The sequence below is a fragment of the Bufo gargarizans genome, chromosome 2 (assembly GCF_014858855.1).
Source record: "Bufo gargarizans isolate SCDJY-AF-19 chromosome 2, ASM1485885v1, whole genome shotgun sequence".
In the NCBI taxonomy this organism is placed as follows: Eukaryota; Metazoa; Chordata; class Amphibia; order Anura; family Bufonidae; genus Bufo; species Bufo gargarizans.
Genome location: NC_058081.1, coordinates 533,271,591 through 533,293,468, shown reverse-complemented (window position 1 = coordinate 533,293,468; position 21,878 = coordinate 533,271,591). Strand labels below are relative to the sequence as shown.

General features: G+C 44.0%; 1 protein-coding gene across 10 annotated transcripts in view; it reads right to left on the bottom strand.

The window, feature by feature from the left end:
• Positions 1-552: 552 nt before the first annotated feature.
• Positions 553-21,878, bottom strand: part of ABCC9 (ATP binding cassette subfamily C member 9) — an 88,552-nt gene continuing 67,226 nt past the window's right edge. For 5 of the 10 annotated variants that reach the window (XM_044281515.1, XM_044281514.1, XM_044281517.1 and 2 more), the window contains 19 exons: positions 20,838-20,975; positions 17,161-17,286; positions 16,673-16,787; positions 16,327-16,559; positions 16,053-16,225; positions 14,948-15,017; positions 14,711-14,868; positions 14,221-14,313; positions 13,178-13,280; positions 11,230-11,355; positions 10,149-10,269; positions 9,910-10,040; positions 6,922-7,000; positions 5,648-5,756; positions 5,196-5,299; positions 4,698-4,831; positions 3,390-3,452; positions 2,981-3,152; positions 697-834 (listed from right to left, as the gene is read on the bottom strand). In XM_044281515.1, coding sequence (XP_044137450.1) covers positions 3,015-3,152; positions 3,390-3,452; positions 4,698-4,831; positions 5,196-5,299; positions 5,648-5,756; positions 6,922-7,000; positions 9,910-10,040; positions 10,149-10,269; positions 11,230-11,355; positions 13,178-13,280; positions 14,221-14,313; positions 14,711-14,868; positions 14,948-15,017; positions 16,053-16,225; positions 16,327-16,559; positions 16,673-16,787; positions 17,161-17,286; positions 20,838-20,975 — 2,214 coding nt within the window. In that variant the 3' untranslated portion in view covers positions 697-834; positions 2,981-3,014. Of the gene's footprint in view, positions 835-2,980; positions 3,153-3,389; positions 3,453-4,697; positions 4,832-5,195; positions 5,300-5,647; positions 5,757-6,921; positions 7,001-9,909; positions 10,041-10,148; positions 10,270-11,229; positions 11,356-13,177; positions 13,281-14,220; positions 14,314-14,710; positions 14,869-14,947; positions 15,018-16,052; positions 16,226-16,326; positions 16,560-16,672; positions 16,788-17,160; positions 17,287-20,837; positions 20,976-21,878 lie in introns of all 10 variants that reach the window. The other 5 variants (XM_044281521.1, XM_044281522.1, XM_044281519.1 and 2 more) reach the window with 3 other exon arrangements.

The window sequence follows — 21,878 nt, the reverse complement described above, 5'->3', positions numbered from 1 at the left end:
CGGACTTCCGGCAGCACACATGTGCAAGCGTTAGTATGGATCATGCAGGCTGTTCCCCTGCCAGACAAACCTAACACTAGTGTGAAAGTAGCCTGAGATCTATGGGGAAACTTCAGTGACTATCATATGAAAGACTGGAATTTTTATACTTTGAGGAGGATGTCTGATAGCAACAAACAGCATCTGTCTGTAGAATTGTATCCTAACTCACTAGTAATTATGCCACATGATCAGTATACTACCTTCCTGACAAACTCTGTGCTGCTGGGGATTCCTTTCATTCCATTATGTACCTCTTAGTCTATGATCTTCACAAGATCAGCACTCTTATTTGCTGAAACACTTTGTGCTGCTGGGAGTAACCAGTTCCTTCATGATGTAACTCATTTTATGACCCACCACATGATCACCACGTATCTCACTACATACTCAGTGCTGCTCAGTGCCCCCCCCCCCCCACACAATCAGCACTCTGCTCTCTTGACATACTCTGTGCCACTGTGGAACCTCCTCTAATTGTGATCTTGGATGCAGCAATAAGATGGAAGCATCTGTGAGCAAACCTTTATTATCAGTGCAGTAGAAATGCTGGAGACTTAGAAATTCTCATTCCTTTTTCTCATGCGTTTTATAAATAGAAAATATAAACACTTCATATAAAAAGCTAGAAAAATACTTCACGCCGATGATATTGTGTCACATGTCGGCACGGACAAAGGAAGCAAAGATCCCGTCCTCCTGTGCCAGGAGACTCTCCGGTGTGTCGTATTCCAGAATGTTCCCTCGGCGCATCACGATCACCAGGTCTGCGGTGAGGATGGTATGAACCCGATGCTGCCGAGAACAACACAGGATGTGAGGTTATGATTGTGAAGTAGTATGGATGCGGAGTCAGAGTCATGATATGGGATATGAAGAGTGAAGATGTGTTATTGTGCATCGGCCATTACTAAATAAAAAATAGTACTCCCCCACCTCCAATCCCAGCAGCTATAGTTATAAATTAGATGTATTAAAAACAAAAATATTGGGCATATACGACAGATTTTGCCTCTTCTACTTTGTTTTTTCTGTGTGTCGAGATCTCTCTTCCTGCTGCTCCGCCTCCCCTCTCACAGCATTCATCCTCTCACACACACAGGAAAGTTGTAACTGCAGTCTAAGCATTAGCATAATAGGGACAGAGGAAAGTGTGCGATGAGGGCGGGTATCCGTACTTTGTGGATCCCCAGTCTCCAGACTGGAAAATTCATACAGTGGTGTGCCTGAGGTCTTACAGATACACGAAGAAAGAGCAGCAGCATTCTCTACTCCCCTCTCACAGCATTTAGCCTCACAGACAGAGAACAATAGACAAGATGCAGCTGCATACCCCTCCTCCCCTTTCTTCTCACAGCATTCAGACACAGAGAAGCTAAAGCTGCATTCCCCTCTTACATGTGTGCTGTTTACTGTATTACACTAGATTATTTTTTCACTGAGGAGGTTTTTGAACATTTACAGAGATGCAGCAGGAAGGAAAAGAAGGTTTGGTTGAATAAATACTTTTGAGCAGTATTGTTGGTTGAGGAGGTTATACTGTGCACAGAGGGGACAAAGGAGTGAAATGTTATAATCATTAGGCCTCCTGCACACGACCGTATGGCTTTTTCCGTATTTTGTGGTCTGTTTTTAACGGATCCATTGTTCCGTTTTTTGTTTCCTGATGTGTTTCCTTTCCGTTTTGCGGTTCCATTTTTCCATTTGGTTTTCGATTGTGATCTGTTTTTTGCGGATCACAAACGGAAACGGAAGCATACAATAATGTTTAAACAGTAAGTACATAAAAAAATTTGTCTGGGCATAAAATTTTCAATAGATGGTGCCACAAAAACGGAAGGAATACGGAAGACATATGGATGCATTCCGTATGCATTTGTTTTTTTTTTGCGGACCCATTGAGTTGAATGGAGCCACGGAACGTGATTTGCGGGCAATAATAGGACATGTTCTATGTTTGAAAGGAACAGAAATACGGAAATGGAAGGCATACGGAGTACCTTCCGTTTTTTTGGGCGGATCCATTGAAATGAATGGTTCAGTATACGGTTCGTATATGGAACGCAAAAAACGTAACGTAAACGGACAAAAAAATGTTCGTGTGCAAGGGGCATTAAGAAGAGGAAGGAGGATGTTCCGTGGCTCCATTCGAGTCAATGGGTCCGCAAAGAAAATGGAACACATACGGAAATGCATCCATATGTCTAACGCATCCATTCTGTTTTTGCGGAACCATCTATTGAAAATGTTATGCCCAGCCCAATTTTTTCTATGTAATTACTGTATACTGTATATGCCATACTGAAAAACGGACCAGAAACAGAAACACGACGGAAACGAAAAATGGAACAACGGATCCGTGAAAAACGGACCGCAAAACATCGAAAAAGCGATATGGTTGTGTGAAAAAGGCCTGAGGCTACATGCACATGACTGTATGTGTTTTGCGGTCCGCAAATTGCGGATCCGCAAAAAAAAACTGATGATGTCCGTATGTCATCGTTCTTTTGCAGACCCATTGTAACAATGCCTATCCTTGTCCGCAAAACGGACAAGAATAGGACATGTTCTATTTTTTTGAGGGGCTACGGAATGGACATACTGATGCGGATTGAAATGAATGGGTCCGCATCCTATCCGCAAAAAAATGGAACGGACACTGAAACAAAATACGTTTGTAGGCTTACAGATGCTTCAGTGGTTATTCTTCATATCGTGGCTCCATTGTGTGTGGAATGGGGTCAACCATAGCTGACAATGCATCTTTCCCCATGTATTCAACACTCACAGTAAGACCTCCAGTGACTGTCTAGAATCATGAAGATCACCCCATTACAGCAAAGCCCCCCCCCCCCCCAGCCCTCCAAAGAGTGCATCTGTGTGTACATTGGGGATACAAGGGGTTAGTAATCTATTACTGGGTCAGTTTAGAGCATCGTACCAGGCAGACAGCAGTGAAGATGACCTGATTGATTCTATTTGTGACTCTTGACCAGAAAGGTAAAAAGACCATCTGGGTTGGAGAGGAGAGTTCTTGCACTGTCACTCTCTAGCAGAATACCCTCGGAAAAGACTAACACTAGGTCTGCTTCCAAAATGGAGGACACTCGGTGCTACAGTGCAGAGAGACAGGAGAGAGACAGAGAAGGAAAGAACAGGTTAGAAGAAGGTGAAGAATAGAGAAGGAGGACACAACCACAGAAAGAGATCGTCACAGGTTTACAGCGGTGCTGAGTCCATGACGTGATGGTCCCCTGCGCTCCTCATGGTGCTGTCATCGCTCGGGTAATAATACAGTACAGTATTCACACCCATTATCCCTCTCGGGGCACCCCCTCCACTGTACTTACTGCAATAGTGACTACTGTTCGATCAGCGAATGCCGTCATTACGACCTTCTGCAGAATATTTTCCTGTACAGAGAATATGGTGAATTAGGAATACATTTGTTACATCCAATATTAATTGTTCATATTACCGGGGGGAAGGGGGCCACCTGTGACATGAGAAGAAAGTAAATCCCAATGTATGAGGAAGTCATCACATCAGAAAACACACTTTGAGGAAATCACTGACTTTGTAATCATTTGTACTTTACAACAATGGAAATCACCAGTCACAAAATAGAAATAGCATCTGAAGGGAAGCCTCCACTCAGAACCTCTTTCCAGTTATGTATCAGCTACTGTACATCATGGGACTTAAAAGCTATGGACACCTTTGGGGGCATTTAAAAAAAAATATTGCTTTGTACTCATTTTGAGCTAAATATCATTGTTTTCAGTTGGTCGTTATTAAAAATTGTTGAGCCTGTTTCCCTGCACAGCTTTGAGTTTATCTAGTAGCAGGATCTCAATTTTCACTCTGTTCAATCAGGCATCTGAGGGGCTCCTTATCTCTGACCTTATAAACACTCATTACAGCTCAATGCTTATCTTACTGATAAGAATGTGGCTTAAATAAGTGTTTAAGACCTTAAGTAATTTAGAGATAAGGTTTATTAGATGACTGGCAGAAAGTGAAAGTACTATTCACAAAGCTAGGCAGTTAACCCTTTGTGACTGAATGGCTCAATAATTTTAATAAAGACCAATTGAAAAAAAAAATTTAGGCCATAATTTGTAAAATGCAATCATAAAATAATTGCCACTCAAAGTGACTGTCCCATTGGAAATAAAATTTACAATCGGAATCAGAGGCAGCAGTCCACCCTGTGTCCTGTCGGCCTCAATTTTTTTATTCGCTCTAGAAGCTCCTTGATTTCTAGTGACTATGAACATCTACAGACTCTTCGGGAGTCATTTATTAACCTGGAATACGCCTCTATTAGGCGTAGATTGCGCTCAAGCCAGGTCTAAAAAAGTGGGCGTCTCATTCATCATTTACTACACCTGGTTTAAATGTAAGACCGCTGGGAAGCTCTCTTACATCTAGAAGCGGAGCATGAAAAGCCGGCGTTCTGTAGAGGCCGGCGCCTCTACATAACTTTAGAGATCCGCCACCAGCGTAGGGGCTTTATTAAGACCGACATCTAAAACGCCGGTCTAATAACCTCACAGTGACTGCAGGGTCAGAGGAAAGGGCAGTGGATTAGCAGAGCGTGTAGCAGGAGTATCTGCCGTCTACATAGGGGGGAGTAGATATGGTGGGTTTCTCACAGTTGCCATGTCGATGGAAGCAGTGGCTTCATCCATTATAAGGATGCTGCTCTTCCGGACAAACGCACGGGCCAAACAGAAAAGCTGCCTCTGTCCGACGCTGAAATTCTCACCGCCCTCCGTGACCATGGCATCTGCATAATAGGGAGAAAACAAAGATATTTCTTAATCTTTACAATTGGTAAAACACAAGACTAAAGTGTTACAACATCCCAGCCCTTGTATGGTGGTCTGCGTATACTGGTATAACACGGGAGATTTGTGGGAGGGTGGAAGACAAATATATAGTGCACCATAGTGCAGTCTACGGGGATAACGAATAAAATCTGGGTCTACATCCGGAATGGCTGCACATTCTCAGACAGCTCGGGCCCCGGCTCGCTCTCCTGATGTTTTATGGCTTCCTCACACATGAGTCTGTGGTTTGCAGCTTGTATTCCTTCCTTTAAATGGAGAAGTGAGCTGCGCATCTGTATGTGACATCCCCCTTCCACATACCTAGACCTCCCGGCAGAGACTTCACCAGATTCTTGAGCTGTGCGATATCCAGAGCTTCCCAGAGCCTGTCATCTGTACACTTACATTCTGGATCCAAGTTTAGTCTGTACATGAAACAAAAGGACTGACAGTGCTCACAGCAGCGCAGAGGAATTGTGTAAAGTGGATTAGCATATAGATATAGCATAGCTAAAATTGTTCTTTCCTGCCTGTGCGCAGTGTGAGGTTTACTTGCAGTCCTATGTTATACAACATACTGTATAAAACATGAAAGCAAGCAGAAATCTTGAAAATGATGAGAAATTGGAACACAAATCTATTTGGGAAGTTGTAGAACTTTCCATTATACAATGGTAAAGCTTTTATCTACAGCAGACTGGACGCTGGCCCTTTAAAGGAGCTTGAAGCTACATTATAGAATAATTAGACACTGTTCCCCAGTATGCACTTACCGTATTGAGCCACTGAACAGTACAGGGTCTTGGAGGATGATTGACAGCCTGGATCGCAGCGTATGCAGTGGGATCTTAGATATGTCGATTCCATCAATGATTATTTTTCCTGCATAAAACACAGAAAAAGACATAATGTTATATAAATATATATATAAAGTATAATAAATTCTCAGACGGTCACCAAATGATCACCAGCACTGTTAATAATATAACCAGTGCCCCGACTCCACAAAATAATCCAACCTGCAGCTTTCAGAACATAGTAACATAGTACATAAGGCCGAAAAAAGACATTTGTCCATCCAGTTCGGCCTGTCATCCTGCAAGTTGATCCAGAGGAAGGCAAAAAAAAAAAAACTGTGAGGTAGAAGCCAATTTTCCCTACTTTTGGGGAATAAAAAATTCCTTCCCGACTCCAATCAGGCAATCAGAATAACTCCCTGGATCAACGACCCCTCTCTAGTAGCTATAGCCTGTAATATTATTACGCTCCAGAAATACATCCAGGCCCCTCTTGAATTCCTTTATTGTACTCACCATCACCACCTCCTCAGGCAGAGAGTTCCATAGTCTCACTGCTCTTACCGTAAAGAATCCTCTTCTATGTTTGTGTACAACATGCTGGGAGTTATATTTCTGCTACTGTTTAAGTTCGGATATCAATGTACTAAAAATGAACCCCCATGGATGCCCCGGGCCCATGAGATGAAGGGTCCCCCAGCTTAGATTGGCCCCTTCCATGGTATCCTGCCCCAGCTGCCCAGAGGCACTGCGAGGATCACATCTAGGGGATGAGCAGGGGCCGAGAGGAAAGTAGAGCATGCACTGGGCCCAGATGAAGGAGGGGTAATTATATAGGCAGCACCACAGGGGGCCCTAATCTGACACTTTCAACAGCCCCCTCTGCCTGTATATTTTATATGAATGCTGACAAGGGACGGCGGCTTCTATCAGCGCAGAGATCTTGTATCGTTAGATTCACGGTTGGCTTGTTAATAAACTGCATATACAACACTTAGAGCCGCTGCTAAAAATAAACCCGTAACCTCAGCACCGGAGGCCCTGCACCAACATGTGAATTTCATAGACTCGAGTTCCAATAATGAACCGGGGTCGCTTATCCTTTAATCAATCTGCAAAACACTACTACTCCCTCAATGCAGTAGAAGGATCTACACCGAACAAGCAGGGAGTGGCAGAGTAATCTCATTATCAATTCACTCACTTATTTGTTAAATTGTCCCAGTGTAAATGTAATAATATCAACTAACCGTCAAATATATCAACCATTCTGAAGAACGCCAGTGATAAGGATGATTTACCGCTGCCCGTACGACCGCAGATCCCGACCTGAGAAGAGAAGGAATCTCACAGTAGGTCACCTGGGCATTTATTAAAGCCTATCTTTACAACCAACTTCTTTTTTATTTCTTCAATTAATCTAAAAAATGAAGCAACTTTGAAAATGGTCTTGATTTTAAAATCTGTTCTTGTGTCTGCAGGTCCTACGCAGACATGAGTCTCCATGGTTACAGACTACAAACAACGCTTGTGTTGTCTCTCCTTTACTCCCCTACCAAGTGTACATCAGTAAGAAGTAGGGGGGGGGGGGGAGTATGACCGCAGAATCGGACTACACAGGATTTGTAAGCATGGGGAGACATGAGACTGCATAGGAGCTGTGGACACAAAACAAAAGAGCACTTCTAAATCAAGGCAATCTGCGAAGTTCATTTTTAATCTTTGATGGATATCCTTTATAAACAGAGAACAGTGTTAGGGCTCGTTCACACGAACATGTGCTGCCCTTTTCCGTATTGCGGACCGCATTTGCGGATCCGCAATACACAGGCACCGTTCCGTGGCCATTCTGCATCACGGATGTGGACCCTTTCATTTCAATGGGTCCAGTGATGGCCAGTTGCGAGCTGCCATCTTAACTCACAAGTCCGGCGATGCACAGGTAAGTCCTTAACTGTGCGTGTGCGCAAGCCGGTCTGAAATGAAATGCGGTCTCCGGGTGCAGGCAGTTCTGAGAACAGCCCAATGAAGGCCCCCGGCGGCTGTTCTCGGAACTGCCTGCTCCCGGTGACCGCATTTCATTTCAGACCGGCTCGTGCACAGGCACAGGTAAGGACTTACCTGTGCATCGCCTAGGCCTTGTGAGTTAAGATGGCAGCTCGCATGTGTTCGCGGGCGAACACGGCAAACTGGCCATCACTGAATGGGTCCGCAAATCCGGAGATGCGGAACGGAAGAACAGAACGGAACAGAACTTTTCAGAAGCACTACGGAGTGCTTTCTGGGGTTCCGTTCTCTTTCTTTTTGCGGAACGGAAGGATCGCGGACACATTCAAGTGAATAGGTCTGCGATCCCCATGCAGCTGCCCCACGGACGGTGCCCGTGCATTGCGGACCGCAATTTGCGGTCCACAGCACAGTCTTCACACGTTCGTATGAACAAGCCCTTAGGCTGAGTGCACATATGTGCAATTCTTTAAATTACACCAGATTTCTGAGTAGGCTTGACTACTGCTTTCGGCTCACAATAATAAGTGTGAACTAGGCCTTATTATGTGTTCCAAGAATATATGAAGACCCTTGAAAAACGGAGTCTGAGGGCTCATTCAGACGGCCGTATGCTGTCTGCAAAAATGCTGATCCGTTTTTTTGAGGATTAGATGCTGTCCAATTCATTTCTATGGGGCCCTTTTCTTCCATTGCACGGCTCAGCAAAAAAATGAAACGTCCTATACTTGGCAGTGAAAATCAGGACATGGCCCTATAGAAGTCTATGGATCAGCAAAAAAATGGAATGTAATCAGTTTTTTTTGCGGACATGCAGAACTGTTCGCAAAAAAACTGATCTGCATTTTTGCGGACAGCATACGGCCGTCTGAATGAGCACTTAGTCCCCGACTCAGGTAACCGGTAGAGTCAATAGAGGTTGCCTCCCAGAGATTCACTGGGACTATATGGTTTGCTGGTATTACTATAATTTTTAACAGATATGCTCATGTCGTTGCTTTTTTTCATGTACATCTTCCCTATGCTTTTTCTTTTTCAATTTGCACTCTCCTGACCCATTTTCACCATGGAAACAAATCCCTCTGGTTTGTTTCCATCCTGTATGTAGCACTTCCTGTTCTTGTATCCAACCAAACCCATGATGCACTTCTCCATTCTCCACCCCACCTCTAGTACTGCACCTAACTACACCCAGCTAGTTTATAGCTCCTCCCACACAGCTAATTACATAGACACTGCCCTATCACTGCCCCTAACAACACCCAGCTAGTTTATAGCTCCTCCCACCCATCTAGCTACATAGACACTGCCCTATCACTGCCCCTAACAACACCCAGCTAGTTTATAGCTCCTCCCACCCATCTAGCTACATAGACACTGCCCTATCACTGCCCCTAATAACACCCAGCTAGTTTATAGCTCCTCCCACCCATCTAGTTACATATACACTCCCTTATCACTGCCTCTAACCACACCCAGCTAGTTATAGCTCCTCCCACACAGCTAATTACATAGACACTACCCTATCACTGCCCCTAACCACACCCACCTAGTATATAGCTTCTCCCACACAGCTAATTACATAGACACTCCCCTCACTGCCCCTAACAACAACCAGCTAGTTTATAGCTCCTCCTACCCAGCTAGTTACATAGACACTCCCCTATCACTGCCCCTAACAACACCCAGCTAGTTTATAGCTCCTCCCACCCATCTAGTTACATAGACACTCCCTTATCACTGCCTCTAACCACACCCAGCTAGTATATAGCTCCTCCCACCCATCTAGTTACATAGACACTCCCCTGTCACTGAAACACCTATGGACATAACATCATAGGAAATAAGAAAGAGCTTGCTGGACATGGTCATGAAACCATAGACTACAATGGAAGATAGGAGCAATAAAGGTTAAAGAAATACATTGCAAAATTACAGCTACCTTCATAAATGATTATTTTAAAGGATGTTAATGCTCTCCCTACACATATGTGTCTTCACCTGCCATTCTATTCATGAACCAGGAAGCTCAGAAGGAGCAGAGCTATAGGTTGCTGCCAGATAATGGGGGCTACAGAACAAGGGACTATGGGAGGAACAAGTCACTATATATGAGTCCACAATATATATTAACCCTGTGTCATCAATGAAAGTGTGGTGTCTGAGATTATAGGGGGAAGTGGAAGAAGTTGCTTTGCTCCCTTGGGTATAATGTTGAGGGTTGTAGTCACCTTCTGACCCGGCTTAATATACGCCTTCACGTGTTTCAGGACTGGCTTGAGGTTAGACTCGTATCGCACACACAAGTCGCTGATCTTAATTTCACCATTCTTTGGCCAATCATCCGGCACTTGCTGCAGATCTGGAATAAATACGTGAAACATGGGAGTTACAGGAACCTCCAGGTAGGAGCTCATCCCCTCCTTCACATCAGGTAAATTTAATAGGTCTATTAAATATGATACTGTACCCATCGTCCCTTCGTAAGGCTCCGACTCAATGTTTAGGAAACTGTTCACCTTCTTCACGGCTCCAACCTGAACCTCCAAATCTGCCAGATTTCTCACAACCCAGTTAAGGTAGTTACTTACCTACAGAATATGGGCGAAAAGCAACACCTCAATACATCACTCCACATAACGGTCATGTCAGCTCAAACAAGGACTTCCTGTAGATTATACATCTTCTGCTTCTTCCTAGAATTTTAGAGGAGCGTTGCCTATAAGACTCCTCATGCCGATTAGGCATTCTCCATAAGGAAACACAGTATTCCCCGAATCCTGACCTAGGCCTCTCACCCAGTTAAGCCAATACTATCTGCTCTGCACTGATGAGGGGCAATCACCGTCAGCTGTCTGCAGATGAGATGCTACTATTGGTTATTGAGATCTGCACACCTTTTACTTAGAGGTGGGTGCTCATAGAGAGTAAAGTCAATATATAGGAAAGATCACACCACTTTGATGAAATTAAGGGTTATTTATTTACTCATATTTAGACACTTTGTGTCACATTACATCCAGTATTGATTAAAGCATAACATGGAATATCTGTGATGGTCCGGACGTTTCGGTCATGTATGACCTTTATCAAGGGATCTGTAATCCATGTATTCAGAGGAGGCAGGATGTATGTCATGCAGATGAGATGCTGGCTTAATTATTATTATTTCTCAAGGCCTGTTTTAAAGGTTGAACATTGACATACAGGACGCTACCTTACATCTGGTGGCAAAAAAGGCCGAGCTTGCTAAGAGCTCATTTGCATACCTTCTTCCGAGATTTCCAGAGGAGCATTGCTTGGTCTATAAGACTCTTCATGCCAATTAGGCGCTCTCCGTAAGGAGATATAGTATCCCCCGTATCCCTCCAGTTACACTCAGAGCTGTTACATCATGGCTTATCCTGCGGTCACACCCAGAACACCAGTCATAGGTTTATAGACCAGGTGTATGAAACAGAATACTCAATGCAGCTTCGAATGTAACTGGAATCTCTATGGATCATACAAGCAAATATCTAATTCTTACAATCCAAAGAGGAGACACCAACCGTCAGGGCATAAGTGAGCCCCAATCCAACGATTCCAGAGTTGATTCCAGAGGTGAGACCAAAGGTGAGACCAGAGGTGATGGAGGTGACCGCGGCCATGAGCACAATGCAAGCTCCCAGGTAATCCTGAAGAAACACAGAAAGACATCATATCCACAGATGACATCATAATTCCTGGAGGTAAGAGACATCTTATCATGTGAAGTCTACTGAAATCATAGAGTTTATATTTCATTCTAGGCTGCACTCACTCAAGGATTCTGACTAATGATCCTCTTCTCCTTTGAAAATGTGGTGGGTTTCCCTTTCAAGGGATGACATGTCCAGTGATCTGATACGTTAAGGGTATGTTTCGTGCTAAAATACGTTGTAGCTGTCCAATAATTTAAATGACAATTTTTCCCGTAGTTCACTCTGGCTCAGTTTCAGTCGTGCAGAAAAGGTGGCATATGTCAGCACGTGGATTCGCCCCATTGAATGCGAAAAACTGTCAGTAATCCAAGGCTGACCCTCCCATTACTGCTCCTGAGGTGCACTGAGTCTGTGTAAACCCAATAACTTCTTGTAACAGTCATGACTTTATATATAAAATCTGCACAGCACAGTGGCTTCTCATTGTCTGCGCCCTCCGGAGAGCGGCTGCCCTTCGTCAGGGTGACAGGTAGATCAACAGATGTAAACACTTCATGGCTGCATTGTATCTGGGCACCGGGCACACTGTTTAAGTCCTGGCAGTGGCTGCTGCTGTTCTCTATGTTCCGTCATCTGGGAAAGTTCTCATTTTATACAAACAATTTTTCAGTGGTTTGCAGGGTGACATCAAATTGGGAGGGGTCACGGACCGACGAGCGGGATGTGCGCAGTGTGGATGGACAATTAGCGGGATGATGTGTGAATGGTTGATAAGGGGGAAGGTGAGGGTGGATGAGTGGGATGTGTGCAATGCAGAGAGATGATGAGTAGGATGTGTGCAGTGTGGACGGATGATGGTTGAGGTGTGTGCAGTGTGGACAGATGATGGTTGGGATGTGTGCAGTGTAGACAGATGATGGTTGGGATGTGTGCAGTGTGGACAGATGATGGTTGGGATGTGTGCAGTGTGGACAGATGATGAATGGGATGTGTGCAGTGTGGACAGATGATGGTTGGGATGTGTGCAGTGTGAACGGATGATGGTTGGGATGTGTGCAGTGTGGACAGATGATGGTTGGGATGTGTGCAGTGTGGACGGATGATGGTTGGGATGTGTGCAGTGTGGACAGATGATAATTGGGATGTGTGCAGTGTGGACAGATGATGGTTGGGATGTGTGCAGTGTGGACAGATGATGGTTGGGATGTGTGCAGTGTGGATGGATGATGGTTGGGATGTGTGCAGTGTGGACAGATGATGAATGGGATGTGTGAAGTGTGGATGGATGATGAGTAGGATGTGTGCAGTGTGGATGGATGATGACCGGGATGTGTGCAGTGTGGATGGATTATGAGTAGGATGTGTGCAGTGTGTACGGATGATGACTGGGATGTGTGCAGTGTGGACGGATGATGGTTGGGATGTGTGCAGTGTGGATGAATGATGAATGGGATGTGTGCAGTGTAGATGGATGATGAGTAGGATGTGTCCAATGTGTAGATGGATACTGAGCAGGGTGTATGCAGTGTGGATGAATGATGAGTGAGAAGGGGCAGGTGGGATGTGTGCAATGTGGAGAGATAATGACTGGGATGTTTGCAATATGGCTGGATGATGAATGGGATTTTGTTGGGTGGACGGATGATGAACAGGATTATGTAGTGTGAATAAATGATAAGTGGGAAGGTGCAATGTGGATACATGCTGAGTGGCATTATGCAGTGGGGATGGGGATGTGCTGTGTGCAGCATTGATAGATGATGAGTATTGTGGGTGGTTAGCGTACCTCTGTAGCACGAGCAGTCACAATTCTTACCGTTCTGACTTCCAACCACCGGTTAGCAGCAGATAAGAACAGATAGGCTAAGTTATTGGTGTCCGTCAGCTCTAGCATTCTCTGCTTGAATCTGGATTCATGTCTGTGGATGAGAAGATGTTGCTCAATATCCAGAAGCCTGAATCCTGAAACCATGGATCAGCAAAATACGAACCAGTATAAATGAAAGGGTCCATGTGCGATCCACAAATAAATGCAGATCGGAAGGGGACAGAAAATACGGTCATGTGCATGTGGCACTGCTTATCATACAGTTATTCTTTCATCATGGCTTCATAATTACATTGATCTGTCTGAGCCCTAACTTGCAGAATACGCAACAAAGAGGGAAAGACCCTCCGCCATATTTATGTATATAATCCCAGTACTGAATGACAACAGAGGGACATATTGCCAGGAACTGCTATCAGGCCCAGGAGAATTGCGTGGTAAATTGTAGCCTGCAGCAGTCAGTAAGGATATTCCCATCATCTCTGCACTCTCCTCAGATCTTAACCCCCATCTGTGGACTGCTTACAACGTGGCTGCACCACCTTTACAATGCAAACATGCTAGAAAGGAACACAATGGGGTCATTTATGGTGGGGACTAGTTTTTGGTGTAAAAACATTTGCAAGATCCTGTTCGAAACTTATTAACGCCCATGCAACAATATTTTGTTGCACAGGCGTTTTAGCACCATGCTTATCGCTTGGGAGTAACGGGGCCTGGAGTAGTTTTGACTACAGGCACATGGACTGCTGGCAGTGTGCCTAATTGATGACGAGGCCTGAGGCCATAAATTTGGCGCTTTCTCGACCAGCACAAGGCGGGAAACAAGTCTTTATAAATGCCCCCAATCAGTGCTTTTTCTTTCTTCCAGAATCTGAGCCACAGCACCTGACGGTCATTCTGATGGGGGACCAACCTACTACCATCATGCCCCTTAGAAGCTGCTCATCTATGGCTTCTGAATACTGTATTCTACTTTATCCTGCAGCCTTTGACTCATATATGCAGTAAATCAGAAACATGGAGGGTACCTGAAGGCCCGGATTGTTGTGAGACCTTCGGCTGTCTCTGAGAAGTGGCAGAGCAGCGGCAACTGAGTGTTATCATCCAATTCCTGGAGATCTCTGAAGACACAGAACAGAGGAAACAAAGTGAGGGCTGATAACATGAAAATGTTGTGTCTATGAGGAGCAGCTCTAAATAGGGCCTCCGGGACTCAGACTCCAAACAATTAGTTTTATCTACTGTATCTTAAGACAGACTGACATTGTAAATGAGTGATTTCATTTCTCTGCACCCTTGAGTAAGTTGTTACCCAGTTTTTCCACATCCTGTATAGCAGATCTGCATAGACGTTCAATTATGTTTCCTCCATTGCTCAATATTACTGCTTCACTCGTCAGATTTGTTGTTCAGGAACCAGTGCAAGTTGGGTGAAAACCTCCACACTGGTAGAGAAATGCATCTTTACACAAAAATGTCTGCACTATATACTGCTTTTTAGGGTCCCAGCATACTCACTTTGAGGCAACTCTGAAGTATTTCTGGATGAAGTAGAAGGCAACGCCGAGTGGGAGAAGTGCAATCAGGAACATTGGGTTGGCGTAGCTGATGACTCCAATTGCTGAGAGACAGAGGAGGGTCGAGCGGGTGAGAGACTCCAATGTGGGGGGAATGTGCTGAGGGAGATACAAGGGTCACATCAGCACTGGAGTCATGTCAGGACTGAACGAAGTGAGCACCATACCACTGTCTCACCTGGTCAATGATATTTGTATCAGCTGAAAAACGGTTTAAGATTAAACCGAGTGGTGTTGTGTCAAAGAACCTGCAAATACAGAGACTTAGGATGAGAGGGACCATCCAACCTGAAACAATATATGTCATTACCTACAGGGCAATTAGACTCCCTCGAATCTTACAGGTGTCACCTGGAAAAACAGAAGCAGTTTTTTTTTCCCTCAAAAATGCACTTTAAGTCCCATCTATGCCACTAATTACCCTACTGGATTCACAGAGGTGGAGACACTTGGGACATTTAGGGGATGGCCAGCTTGACTCCGAGCCTCTTCCCCTATGTGACTCCAGCACACATCAGTCATGTACAAAAGTGGCATTTTACACTTTTCTTTTTGTCCCCGTCTGTGCTGCTGAAGAAAGAGCCTAATTTTCACATCACCCCGACAAATTTACTAACATTTATCCCTGGAAACCAAGCCCAGTCAGGTTCTAGATGACCAACATTGTGTCTGGAATCTGACTGCTCCATATTGGCAGCATCATAGTTTTTATCTGCAGTCCTTTCCCATAGGATGCGTGGCCACAGTTGAAATTAAATAATAAATCCCTGACTACTATCAAGGACAACCAAGGAAGGTCTCTTTGAGTGACCAAGTAACAACAAACTGGCTCCATGGAAAATAATATGGCTGCCAATGGTAGCTATTGGACATTTCATACCTGTCCCAGAAACTGGTGGCAGGAGAATTCTGGGGCAAAACCAGCAGATTTTTCACATGGATGCTCCTAATTGTGGTCACAGTGAAGCAGATAACATTACCAGCATCTCAATTCAGTATGAAGGCATCTCATTGTGATTGAATGCCAGGTAGAACTGCCAGAGGAGTGACAGAAGAGTTCTGTATGTGAAGGAGAACTGAATGAGGGATAGGGACAGGTGGTTCACTCTCTTCCAAGGAGAACTGGGAAGGTTATTGTATTATGACTGATAGGTGGGAAGAACTAAGAGGGTTATATCATTATGAATGACTGCCAGGGAGAACTGAGAGGGTTATTTCATTATGATTGAATGCCAGGGAGTTCTGAGAGAGGGGGGAAATGAGAAGGGTTCTGGACACATTACCTGATTGGTGCCAGGATGATTTTCTTCAGCAGATTATCGTGTAGATTTTTGGCAGCTGTGTGGCCCAACCACTCCACGGTCAGTGAGGTGATGAGACAGAGGGCGATTCCAGAGGCGCTGAGGATGCAGAACCCCATCACATAATATGTCCGATCATCTGCATTCTTCCCTGCCTGAGATGGAATGGATCGTGTCATCTACACGCAACTGGCATAATGTGCCTGCCTTGCTAATGGATTTCTACTGTATTATAATAACACTAATGCTGCGTTACCGTCATGTTATACGAGTCTCTGCTGACATTTTGCGATGGCGCTGTCCAGCGGACCAGCCAGTAGTCGATGGCCACGATTACCGAGTGCTTCAAAAGCTTAGAGAAAACCATCAAAAAGAGCAGAAAGTATCCACCAGAGGTCAGGTACCTCCAACAGGTCTTCCACGGCATCTTTGTCCTGAGCCTCAAGGCAGTAGACATCTCGTCTTCTTCATCCTCCTCTTCTTCTTCCTCTGTGTGATGAGAGTAAAAAAAAACTGACATCAAAGAAAAATGGTGGACACTGCTTACACGGAGGAATGGATAAAGGTCCCCCCAATGTTTTCTGTCTAGATGAATACTTTACCGTCACCCTCCTCCTCAATCTGATGCGCTTTGGCTTCCCTGGAGTACATGGCTCGCCTCAGGGTCTTCCTTTCTAGCGTGGCCTGGTCCGCTTCTGTGTCCTGCATGTGGATGACCAGAAATAAAAATAATTGAATTACATTACTTTGATTGCAGGTCTGAGTGTGACTGCAGAATAACATATGATATAATAGCAGAATTGTGGATGCAGCGGTAAATGCAATTGGACTATAACAAATAATGCAAAAGCAGAATTGTGGATTAAGCTCTGGATATGAATAGAGTATAAGGATAAAAGGGAAGTCCACCCATTGTCTCACAGGGGTGCTACAGCTGAAAACCCAACGATTCCCAGAAGGAACCATGATGACTTCCTGTACAGTGACTCCTGAGTTGTTCACACACACGAGAGGTTTGGCAGAATGACAGCCCCATCATTCATACAATCTTATCTTTTTGGTAAACCTCTGTGTAATGTCCCTTTAATACCTTCTCCAGTTCTTGGTCGTGACGGTTCATCAGGGTTTTCCAGTGCTCGTACAATTCATTGTCATTATTCTGAATATCCTTCAATGTCCCCTCTCTGAGAACGAAGCCGTCCTTCATGGCAATGATCTGGAATGATGAGAACAACGGATGTCACATGACCTGACAAATACACCATGGAGGAGTGACAACCAGAAACTAAAGGGCTGGCATGGTCTCCTTTACTTGAAGCAGAATCCCTGCATAATTTAAAGTCTTGCACTCTTCCGGTAGACTGTGGGGGAGAGTTATCCCTTCTGCTTGAAAAGTGGCATTAAAAAGTCCCAGGTGAAAATTTTATAAAAACCGTCCCCTCTATCAATTTTACTCCACCCTAAACGGACGCTGTTTCCCTAAAGGGGGGCATGGCAAGGGGTGGGAAGGGGTCGTGGCAAGCAGCTCCATCAAATTTATCGTAATTTACAGCAGTTTTCTGGCACAAATGAAGACATCGTCATAAATTAAGCGCATCCTCCGCCAGTGCGGGGTATTTCAAGACCAGTGCAGAAAGGCTGGTTTGAATACATCTTCGCCTGTGTGTTTTAATTTATTGTCTTTTTGAAGAACCCTGCCAGTGACTGGAAAATGGCTGTTCTTACGCCGCTCTTTGATATCCACTGTGCTTCCGGAGGATTAACTTTATTTATGACGAGGCGCAGGCCTTGTCATAAATTAGGTGCATCCTTTGGGGTACTAGGAATCGAAGACCGAATCTCTATTTATGCAGACGATATTTTATTTTATGTTCAACGGACACAATCTACTTTGCTGAACATTATTCAAACGATACATCAATTCGGAAAGGTCTCAGGTCTGGATGTAAACTGGGGAAAAACTACCCTTATGCCTTTGGATAATAGGATTATGTCGTTAGATAACCTTTCACTCCCTAACGAGGCCCCTATGAACACTCAGAAAATTTCTGATTCTTTTGAGTACTTCCGTATTATAATCTCTCCTAGGGTGGAAGACTTTATTTCGCTTGATTCCACTGATAAATAAACTGAGGTCAAAAATAACAACATGGCTCCGTTTATCTCTGTCGAAGGCTGATAAGGTATCTCTAATTAGGATGGTGATCCTCCCCCAGTTATTATATGTCTTTCTCCAGTTTGGATTGGGGATAGATTTTTTAAATTGATAGAAATATTTATTAGGGACTTATTATGGGGAGCAGAAATGCGTAAGACTCAAATTAGACTATAAGCCCTTGGAGAGAGGAGGACTTAATCTCCCTTCCTTCAGGGGTTATTTCTTGGCCGCGCAGTTCTGTTGAGTGGATGGATAGTCCACTCCGCAAGCATTTAGTGAATAGATCTCCTTATGATAATTTTTTTTACTCTGCTGGAGTTAGATCAATTGACCGACCCCGACAGAGAATTTAAATCCGCCAGGAATTTGTTTATGAAATCATGGTATTTGATTAGACTTTGGTACAGAGTAAAAGGGTCAATTGGATGTACGCCGTTGTGGTACAATAAGCACTTACAAACTTTAGTTTAATTAAGTAGAGATTTATATTGGCAAAAAGGTAACATTTTATATCTGACACAGGTAGTAGGAAGTGGGGATATTGTTTTGTATTATCACAAAGACAAAAATCACAGAAATTATCATGGTTTCGGTATTTACAGTTAAGATCGGCACTTTTAAGTATTAAAGAAAAAAGCAGGCTGCAAATTTACACTGGTACACAATTTAATGAATTGATAGAGAACTTGGGGCAAAAGATGAAGATTTCTCAACTTTATAAAAGCTTATTAATAGCACGATTTGGTGATATTTGGTCCCCGGGACAGAGGGCTTGGCAAAAAGAATGTTTAACGACACATTTGGAGGATCAGGGGACGTTAGCTCAGGATTTAAAATTGGTATCACATAATTTCAATCACGTTCTGGTGCAGTTTAATATTCTACATAGACTTTATGTCACTCCCTCCTGGCTTAACATTCTAATTGTCCTAGGTGTGATGTTTCTGATGTGGATTATTTGCATATGTTCTGGTCTTGCCCAGAGTTGAAACAATATTGGGAGACTATTCACGATTACATAGAAAGAAAACTGAATGTGCGGATTCCTTTTATTGCTGAATGCTGGGTATTGGGGGATCTTGCCAAGGTGGGCTGTCACCAATATAAAAAAAAATCTTCTGTTTAAAATAATGTTTTTGGCAAGATTCCTAATAGCACGCTCTTGGTTTGCGCGAGATGTTCCTAGTATTAACACATGGTTAAATTTGGTAAAGATCAATAAGAGATATGAACATACTTTATATAAGCAAAGAGATATAGAGAAAAAATGGAGTAGAATTTGGGGAGAATGGAACCTATAGAGCTCCCTCCACTTTCCATCTCTCTCCACCATTCCTCGGTCATGTTACGGAGGGCTGGTGGAGAAGTAGGGCACATCATGGGATGGGAGGGGGTGGGAACTGGGGGGGGCTTCAGTATGAAAAATGATGTTAATGATATAAATCTGTTTGTTAATATTGAAATAATAATAAAGAAAGTTAATAAAAAAAGTCCTGTAAAATTGAGTATTTTGCCCAAAATGGGTGTTTTTTTTAAACCCAGAATATTATTGCTATATTTGAAAATTGTATTTCCCACTGACAGATGCAGACAAAGCCGCAAATTTCGTGTTTTGCCCAAAATGTTTTTTTTTTTATAACAGAATATGACAGCAGTAACACTTGAATTTCACACTGACAAAAAATAAAAGAAAAATAAATAAATAAATTAGGTGCATCCTTTGGCAGCCCATGCACTAAGACTGAAATCTACTCCAGCCCCTAGGTGGAGTAGATTTCATTCATCACTTAGGCCTCGTTCACACTTCAGTGTTTGGTCAGTGATTTCCATCAGTGATTTGTGAGCCAAAACCAGGTGCAGCTCTAAACATAGAACAGGAGCAGATCTTTCCCTTCTACCTAATGTCTATGGAGGCTCCACTTCTGGTTTTGGCTCACAAATCACTGATGGAAATCACTGACCAAACACTGAAGTGTGAACTAGGCCTTAGGCTAGTTTCACACTAGCGGCAGGACGGATCCGACAGGCTGTTCACCATGTCGGATCCGTCCTGCGGCTATTTCGCCGTGCCCGCGGACCGCCGCTCCGTCCCCATTGACTACAATGGGGACGGGGGCGGAGCTCCGGCGCAGCACGGCGCTGCACGGAGAAAGGCCGCCGGACTAAAATTACTGCATGTCAGGCTTTTTAGTCCGGCGGCTTTCTCCGTGCAGCGCCGTGCTGCGCCGGAGCTCCGCCCCCGTCCCCATTGTAGTCAATGGGGACGGAGCGGCGGTCCGCGGGCACGGCGAAATAGCCGCAGGACGGATCCGACATGGTGAACAGCCTGTCGGATCCGTCCTGCCGCAAGTGTGAAAGTAGCCTTACTATAGGAAAGTGAATTGGCTGCCTGGTGCCCTGTCTCCACCACACCCCTCCAGAGTGAAGAGGGCAACGTAAAAACGCTGCGTGCTCCTAAATGTGAGCTCACGGCTGTTCAAAAAGTTCTAAAACGAGGCTATGCAACTTTTTTTTTTACACCAGTTTGTAGTGTGGGAGTCATATAAAAAGACCACCCAAAGTCTATTACTTGCAGCAGAGGTTTGTCAGTGGTTGCTGTGGATCATTACCCAGTCAGCGTTGGTCAAGTACTGCAGCTTGTGCGTCACCAGAACTACCGTCCTCTTATCCTCCTGCAGAAACTTCAGGATCCCCTCCTGCATCAAGTGGTCACTGAGGTGTATATCCAGAGCCGAGAATGGATCATCCTACGAGGAACATTAGATGTCAGTGTTTTATCAATGTTTTTAACTGCCTTTTTTAACAGGTGCTTTCTAAAAGATAGCTGCTAAAAACAGCCCACTTCAATTGTATGGGGGCCATCGATCCAAAAAAGATCGCAGAAACAGTATATGCCCTATTACTATGCCTTTTCTTCACGGACCATAAAAAATAGGCCGGTTTATGCTACATGCACATGATCGTATGTGTTTTGCAGTCCGCAAATTGAGGATCCGCAAAAAAAAAACAGATGACATTGTAACAATGGCAAAAACGGACAAGAATAGGACATGTTCTATTTTTTGCGCCGGGCTACATAACGGACATACTGATGCGGACAGCACACGGTGTGCTGTCCGCATTTTTTGCTGACTCAATGAAATTAATGGGTCCTCATCCTATCCGAAAAAAAAAAAACGGAACAGACACAGAAACAAAATACATTTGTGTGCACGTACTAACAGTTTCTGTGCATTTTCACATTAAATCCACACCAAAAACAGTGTGTGTTACTTTTTCTGATTTTACTGTAGATTTCACCTTTCCATTTGCAAATCTGCTAAAAAATCTCACAAATTTCTGCATGGAGTTAAAAAGCAAAGTGCACATGAGATTGTCTAATCTCATTCACTTGGCTGGTCCTGCTGCAGAGTTTGATGAAGATGCACAGTGGAAACTCATGACAAATACTGCAACAAAAACTGCATGTATTGTATTACTTCTGGTCTTTGCCACAGAAATGGCTGTGGACTTCCCCCTGTCCGGATGAAAGAGTGAAATCTGCAGTGGAGATCCGCAGCATAAATCGAAATGCTGAAGATTTATAAAGCATCTGTCAGCAGATTTGTACCTACAACACTGGCTGACCTGTTACTGTACATGTGCACTTG